This window comes from Acanthochromis polyacanthus, chromosome 1 (assembly GCF_021347895.1).
Source record: "Acanthochromis polyacanthus isolate Apoly-LR-REF ecotype Palm Island chromosome 1, KAUST_Apoly_ChrSc, whole genome shotgun sequence".
NCBI lineage: Eukaryota > Metazoa > Chordata > Actinopteri > Pomacentridae > Acanthochromis > Acanthochromis polyacanthus.
Genome location: NC_067113.1, coordinates 13,173,415 through 13,181,934, shown reverse-complemented (window position 1 = coordinate 13,181,934; position 8,520 = coordinate 13,173,415). Strand labels below are relative to the sequence as shown.

At 37.9% G+C, this 8,520-nt stretch overlaps 1 protein-coding gene and 1 long non-coding RNA gene across 2 annotated transcripts in view; one reads left to right on the top strand and one right to left on the bottom strand.

The window, feature by feature from the left end:
* Nucleotides 1-1,046: 1,046 nt before the first annotated feature.
* LOC127535531 (uncharacterized) lies at nucleotides 1,047-2,936 on the top strand. Its single transcript, XR_007944355.1, has 5 exons — nucleotides 1,047-1,379; nucleotides 1,704-1,792; nucleotides 1,967-2,028; nucleotides 2,230-2,298; nucleotides 2,442-2,936. It is a non-coding gene; the product is annotated as an uncharacterized LOC127535531 (long non-coding RNA).
* A 517-nt stretch (nucleotides 2,937-3,453) lies between these two features.
* The window catches only part of tpo (thyroid peroxidase), a 45,918-nt gene continuing 40,851 nt past the window's right edge, over nucleotides 3,454-8,520 (bottom strand). Inside the window, exon 13 of the mRNA XM_051957745.1 lies at nucleotides 3,454-3,851. Within this exon, the coding sequence (XP_051813705.1) occupies nucleotides 3,838-3,851 (14 nt within the window). The 3' untranslated portion in view covers nucleotides 3,454-3,837. The remainder of the gene's footprint in view (nucleotides 3,852-8,520) is intronic.

Genomic DNA, 8,520 nt, shown 5'->3' with positions numbered 1-8,520 from the left:
TTGAATTCAGGGAGCTCTGTAGTAGTTTATGGTTGATTAATTTAAAAATAACAACAATAATGTTGAATTTTACAGTATCAGTGGAGTGGGATTAAACATGTTTAATCTAATTGTACAATGCCATGTTATAAGCAAAATAACCTATACCTAAGTTATAACTTAGGTATACCTAAGTTATAACTTAGGTATACCTAAGTTATACCATTACACTTTTTGAAGGTAGTCACCTTTAACAACTAATATTTCAAAAAGAACAAAACATACATAATACTACCATTGGAATGACTACTAATATTTGTATATTTCCATCCTTTTTTATGAAAATAAATGCAATGTCACTGGTGAAATCTGCTGAAGTGCTGTTGTCTTAAATTCCATTTACTTTCTCCCATTGCTTCTGTCATCTGATATGCCTTTAATCAGGCCGAACTTTAACTTTCTGTAAAATTAAACTTTTACAGGATCTACAACGCCTGGCTTGTACTTCATTCTGTCTCACACATCCATCAGTGCAGCCTCCTGCACTGTGTGAATGCAGGTCTGTCCAGTGCCTTGTCTTACCACAAAGTGCTGAAATGTGTCTTAATGTTGTTAAAACTACAGCCTCCTGGCTAGTCTAGAATGAAAAGAAGACAGTGAGCCAAACCTCTGTTTGGCTCGCTGTTTGGCTTGTAATCAGCAAGCATGAGAAATCAAATGTTACTTCAGCTCAAAGAAAGACACAACTTTTCAATCTTTTGTCAACGTGTTAGGCTCAATCTTCAGAGGCACGAATATGTGAATGGTCTGTAATACATAAAGTAAGGGCATATAGTCATTACTTTATGTTTATGTATGGGATTTATTTCCTGGGTTTAGTTCCCAGGCCTCCTCCACTTCAAGTGAAATTGAACATGCATCAAGGCCGGCCCTGAGCATAGGCGAACCAGGCGGTCGCCTAGGGCGCCATCTGCTGGAGGGGGCGCCCATAGACATTAATGTCTGTGGGGACGTCAAGCTGCTGTTAAAAAAAACGCTTGTTATTTACGCTTATTTAATATGTCATGTGTTTTCTCGTAAATGATAAACAAATAATGTGAAATGTAAATATATATGTATTTATATATATTCGCAAAACTCTGTGATAATGACCTCCTTGCGCCCCCTCATCACCTCTTCCTAACCTGACCAGCGGCTGCTGCTGCTGTTGTTTGCATTGCAAGGTGAGTGGGGCATCATGGGTAGCGCATCTCAGACGTTTTATTGGAGACAAATGGTCGTCGTTGTGGTTCTATTGACACTGTCAACAATTTTTTATTATGAAAAGGTATGCCAAGCCGTCAGGTGCTGCTTTCAGAAAGCGCAAAAAAGAAGAGGAGGAAAACGGGCCCAAAGTAGAGGTATGCATTTAAGATATAGCGTGCTTTTTGACTTTTTATTCTGACACGGCATCTAGTTGGCTAACGCTAGCTAAGTGAATGCAGCGACTGTATCAATAAACTTTAACAACATATCAAGTAACGCCACCTTTATATTATGTAATATGCATGAATGTCAGAAGTTTAACTTAATTTCATGTAATTACTGTAATAACTAAATAACATGCAAAGCGAAGTTTAGTACATCACAATGCAAAATATACATGCAATGATATGTTTATTGTAAAGGTACTGCAATGTACTGCTACAACTTAATGTATATTTCTTTTATTTGTATTAGTCCAGATGCACTGAGAAAATATTTGCAGCCACGACAGGCACCTGTAGATGCTGCTACAGAGGAAGCCTCCGTCTCTCTGTCTTCTGCACCTGAGGTTCTCAGTGATAGTGAAGACTAAGTTTATTCAATAAAGGATTATATCTGGAGTACTAATACTTCATATGATAATTATTGGATGTAATAATTATTATACAGACTAAATAACGTTTTTATCAGTGTCAAGCTATAAATAAAGACCACAAACTGATTGATTTTGTGTTTTACACAGCAGCTGCTCGTCAAGCAGCAGCACAGCAGCAAGTGAGACACAGCTTCAAAATGTAGATCCAGGTAAGTGTTACAGTAGTAGTCATTTTTGTTAACAATGTACAAATATTATGTAAACAGAAGCAAATCCATGCTGTCCTATTTTTGGCATCTTTATATGAATAATCACTCAGAAGTTGTAACAAAAACAAAAAACAAAAAAAACACAAAAGGCACAATTCAGATGCCATTCTTAAAGGTGGATGTTTTTTGTGTTGTACACAGCAGCTTCAAGTCAAACAGAAAGCAGCAACACAGCAGCAACTGAGACACAGCTTCAAGATGTAAATCCAGGTGAGTATTACAGTACTAGATTTTGTGTTGTAAAAGTTAAAACTAAAAATAGAAAATCTGTCTTCTGATTGAACTAAAACCATTGTATTAATGCCTCTATAGATGCCTAAATGATTTGTTGTGTATGTTTGATTCTCTTTCAGAAGAAGGACCCAGCACCACCAGCAGACTACATGTTTCAGTCCACCAGCCTGAAGACACATCATCAACATCAACAGGTGCATGTGAGTCTGTCACAGCAGCCCCCATTGATCCAGCTGATTGGCCCCCTCACCTGTCTAATCCAGAGAGGACCAAGTTAGTCAGTCAATGGCCTGATGTGATAAAATCAGACTTCACATTCCCAAAAAAACAAGATGGAAGACGTTGCCATCACCACTACTTTTATAAACGGTTAGTGAATGGGGAGAAAATCAAAAGAATGTGGCTGACGTATTCCAAAAAGAATGATAGCTTGTGCTGTTTCTGTTGCAAGCTCTTCTCCCAGAAAACATTTAAACTAAGCAGTGATGGTGTTAATGACTGGAAAAACTGCAGTGACATACTGAAAACACATGAGAACAGTCCTGAACATACAAAGAACAAGGGATTATGGAAAGAACTGGAGTCTCAGATTAAAAAGGGCCAAACAATAGACAAAGTTGAACTTGCACTAATAAATTAAAAATAATAATATTGTAAGAAATAAAGAAAAAAGACAAGGGATTTTAAATGTGTTGAGATGTGTTAACCCATCTACAGTATTAAGAGAGGGACGGGGGGCGTCATTGAACATTTTCGCCTAGAGCACCTGATGGTCTAGGGCCGGCCCTGACAAGCATCCATCAAATGTACTGCCAAGCAACATACATCCTGTGTAATTTAGCGTTCAGGTGATACCGCAAGGCAGACCGTTGTATTCTCAGCCTCTTGTGTACTTTTGTAAGTATTCAGTAACGTGCAATTTCCCCAGATTCTTGCAAGGAAAGGTCTTTCATTGTTTTTACTGGTCAGCTGCAAACTCATGTTGCAGCTGCTATAATTGCAGTAGTTTTTTTCTGAAATAACTTAAACTATCAGCTTGTGAGAATGATCAGTACAAACTGGGCAAAAAAGAGAGTTTCTAATGTGTTATAGAAATTGTGCAGGTAAGAAAACCACAACATAAAACATTAATATTGTTTATACAGATTTTTTTTATTTATCTAAATTCAACTGTTGCTAATGAGAGAGAATACAAGTCTACCAAATTATGAACAGGTTACAAGATATGAGATATCCATGCATCCATCCATTATGTATACACCACTTAATCCATCGCAGGGCTACATATACAGACAAACAGTCACACTTGCATTCACACCTACGGACAATTTAGAGTTGATTTGAAATATATTCTTAAAATTTGAGTACATTTTAATTTTGAAAAGTGTTTCAGTAAACTGACTTTGAATCAACGAAATCATCAGTGACAGATAAAGAGAGCAAGGAAAGCAACATTTCCCTGAGCTTGGATCTAAAACTAAGATGCATTTCTGGATTTGCTGCACTCTTAACGATTTAGAGATGACGCCCTGAAAAACAAAGAGAAGACAAACATGGTCATTTTAATATCACACAGCATAATAATGAAGCCAGTCAATTTCATTCAACTATGCCATACCGTGAACATCTCTCTTGTTTTAACTTACAAACTTTCAAAGACTGACAGTTGTAGTTTTGAGCACCCAACCTACCAGAATAAACTAAAATAGTACTTGATATTTTCGACAAATCTCATTTTTCCAACTGCACTACATTTAACAATCTGTTGACATTTTTTCCAAGTTTTCCACACATGAAGATGTTCGGTATTATTAGGTATTATTTGTTGCAGAATTGTTCAGTGACATTAATTCAGTGAACACCACTATATAGTACAGTGTTTTGTGTAATTAACTTCTTTGTGGTTCCCATTCTACTAGGTCACACCAAGTAAATTGTCATTGTTGTGACCACTACAGAAAAGTGGCTGTTAGGCTTCTTGACAATGACAATTGAAATTACCATCGCAGTTACAAAATTTAAAAGCTTAATGTGGTCCCTTGGCCTAGTTTCTAGTGAAATATACTACTTTCAAATTAAGCTGGTATTGAGCCACTTTAATTAAAGTTAAATTAAATAATTTGATATATATGCTTATTTGCTTTCTGGCAGATGAGAAGACTGATGCCACTCCCATAACACACAGATAAAGTTTAACACGAGGACTGTACAAAAAAAAAGGGTGACAGACAGCTGGACCTTGTCTCAAGTAACGACATGCTCATTCTAGCACCTATAAAGTTTAGAAATCAGCACATGTATTTTTGTTTGTTACACCTGTACAGAAACCACTATGTGAAAATGGCACATGGAGTTTTTTGTAGGGATATGTGCCAGACTATTATTTCCAATGAATCCTCCTATCAGTACAAACACCTATCAGGAATACCATTTTGACCGGTGAAGTGAATAACACTGATTATCTCTTCATCATGGCTCTTGTTTGTTAGTTAGGCAGCATGTGAACATTTTGTCCTCAAAGTTCATGTGTTAGAAGCAGGAAAAATCGACAAGTGTAAGGATTTGAGCGAGTTTGACAAGGGCCAAATTGTAATGGCAAGATGACTGGGTCAGAGCATTTCCAAAACTGCAGCTCTTGTGGGATGTTTCTGACCTACAGTGGTCAGTATCTATCCAAAGTGGTCCAAGGAAGAAACAGTGGGAAACTGACAACAGGGTCATGGGTGGCCAAGGCTCATTGATGCACGTGGGGAGCAAAGTGTGGTCCGATCCAACAGATGAGCTTCTGTTGCTCAAACTGCTGAAGAAGTTAATTCTGGTTCTGATAGAAATATACAGAATACACAGTTCATTGCAGTTTGTTGTGTGTGGGGCTGCATAGCCGCATACTAGTCAGGGTGCCCATGTTGACAGCCTGTCTCTGCCGAAAGCACCAACAATGGGCATGAGAGCATCAGAACTGGATCACGGAGTAATGGAAGAAGGTGGTCTGGTCTAATGAATCACGTATCATGCAAAAAAATGGTTCAGGAATGGTTTGAGGTGCACAAGAATGAGACTGAGACCCATGTATCCGGATATGTCTGAAAACGCATATATTTTTCTCCGATTCGGCCTGTCAGCCACACGTAACCGGAGGTTTTTGGTTCTGAAAACGGAGGTTTTGAAAACTCCGGCCAAAGTGGAGATTTGGGAAAAACCCCGGGTATGCGTTTACGTTTGGACAGACATAGCCGGAGTTTTAGGAGCGCAGACGACACTGCCTGCGACAAAACTGCTGTGACATCAGATATGCGACCTTTGTAGACAATCGGAGCAGAATAGACGCCCTCAAAAGTGTACTGGTTTCAACAATACTATACTACAGGTGCTTTTTGCTTGTTTGATCTTACAAGCTCATTTACTGCTTCACCTCGAAGCGCATCGGAGAAGGAGGACTTCTGTGACTTCCGCTATTTTGCACCTGACAACCATTCCACGTCCTCGGCATGTTCGACGCGAGAGAATCCGCCACCGCTCCGGATACGTGTAGACGGAGATTTTTGTAGAAAACGGAGACATGTGGCCGCAGATTTTTTCCTAAACGGAGGGGGACGGATACTCGGTTTTAAAAATATCCGGATACATGTGGACATGGCCTGAGTTGTAGACTAAGCCTCCAAATTCCTCAGATCTCAAACCAGCCTCGCAGCTTACAAGACTTAAAGGATCTGCAGCTAACATCTTGGTGCCAGATGCCACAGCACACCTTCGGGGGTCTAGTCTAGCGCCTCGACGGCTCAGGGCTGTTTTGGCAGCAAAAGGGGGACCAACACAATATTAGGCTACAATGAGCAGATGTTTAGCTTAGCTAGGCACAATGATGAGAAAAAAGCAGGATACAGCTAAAGCAACTATGTATAAAATCTACTCACTAGCACCTGTAAAACTGTCTAAATAACACGTAAAATATGTTGTTTGTTACATCCATACAGACAATGCGTGAAAATGACAACATATCATTTTGTATGAGTCTGTTGCAAAACGTCTTGGATCACAGGTGGCCTGAAAAACCCAAAGTGACAACAAGGTATGACAGAGCTGGGTTAGTTATTCTTCCTGTTTTCCAGTCTTTCCAGAACTGCAGATATTAAGTGGACAGAAATGAGAGTGGCATCAATTTTCTAATCAAACTCTCAGGGAGGAAGTGAATATGTTTATATCCTGAAATTTAAAATTGTTGCTTTAGGTTATTTAGCCATTCATAGATTCCTTTGCTCAGGGGCCACTTTTCCAAAATGACTGGAGGTCAGTGACCAGTTATAAACAATTATATTTATCAGATAAAATGAAAAAACAATAAATATTTATTACATCAACAAAGAAAAATCTTTGTGTGATTTTTTTATATTGTGATAAGAGAACAGTCAGCAGGACAGCTAACCTCCTGTCACAGGCCTGATTTGGCTCATGAGCCACAAGTTGAATATCACTGCATTGATGTTGAGTTACTTGCTTTTTCAGTTCTTTCAATCAAACCCCAATTTATCTGATGAGACAGAAATAAAGTTTTTCTCAGAATTATGGGGTAACCTATTTTGGGAGAGACACAATACATTGATAATACATCAAAAGTTTCTCATTCATTGGTTTTTATTTAATCATTTTCTACATTGTAGATTAATACTGAAGACATCAAAACTATAAAAGAATACATATTGAATTTTGCTGTAAACAAAAAAGTGTTAATTTTCAGTATTAATCTACAATGTAGAAAATAATACAAATAAATAAAAAGCACTGAAGGAGAAGGTGTGTCCAAACTTTTGACTGGTAGTGTACATCAACATTATGTATCAAGTAATAGGTTCAATTACTTATATTATAACACTAATTGATGCAGGTTAGTGTTTGCCTTGAAAGCCTTGAAATCCTTGAAAGTTGATGTGATGTTGCCAGTTCAATGGGGAGGAGATTTGAAGCAAATAGTCAGTGTTTGCTGACTGTGGATCAAATGCTACAACAACCCCCAGTACACCAGAATGAGTTTTATGTGTACAATGTAAATGACCTTAAGAAGCCTGACCAGTACTGATATATTAATGATAAATCCACTGACACTGCTCAGTCACATCAATACCTATTGATTTTCAATATCACTAAAAACCAAAGAGCAAGTCAAGTTCATCAAATCGATCTCTGTGCTAACTGCCAAATGGCCTATTTTTTTCTCTTTGCCTTGTTATTAAAAAATAAAAGAAACTAAATTTCATTACAACATATGCTGTCTCTCATAGCAATGTATTCTCATTGTAACAGGAACATTTCCAGCATTAAAGGAAGATGTTCTAAAAAATATGGAAAAGATTTTTAATCATTATTTAAGAATTTAGTTGCTCTATCAAGATGACAGAAAAGAAAGAAAAGGTCTACAATTTGGTTTTCTCTCTTTAGTGAGTGCAAAGCGCTCGCTTTGGTGTTGAAATTGATTGATGGATCAGTTCCTCCGTTCCCACGATCCCACAAACACTGAAGTACTCCATTGAGAAAAAGTGCTCAAAAACAGTCCCTTCCCTGAATACCATTATCACACTTTACAAAATGTGACAAGACATTTTATTCTTTGTGATTGAGTGCCTGTCTATAATAAGATTTGGGAGTCTGCAGGGTGATTTTTACTCCTGATATAGTAAATGGCTGCTTTAAAGGTAGGTTAGACTCCTTCAAAACTTACTGTCTACATATAACCTGGGTGCCATTCAAAATGCATCCAGATTTTTAATGTAGTGGAGGATTTAAAAAATGCAATTTCATGACTGTACTGAAACACTGACTTTCTGAAAAGTGGTGCATATCATAAAGGACACCTATTACTCATGTACACCCCCTGTCAAAAGGTTTAGGACAGGTTCTAATTTATTTGAATGAGAAAGTGTCCTAAAACTTTTGACAGGGGGTGTATTTCCTACTGGAACAGTTCCCTTACTCCACTAGAACCAGCAGAGAGCAGTAAAGTTCTACTCAGCAGAAACACAACAGCACTGCATGTCTGAGCATGCAGTATATACAGCAAGTGCAGAGGGATGTCTGTAGTGCTGAAGCAAATCAGACAAAAATGGATCTATATTGTACATTATATTTTGACATGCAGCAGTTCATTCAATGAGGAGATGATGTTTACCAGCTGACGATAAAATCTCCTGCTCATGATAAACTCCT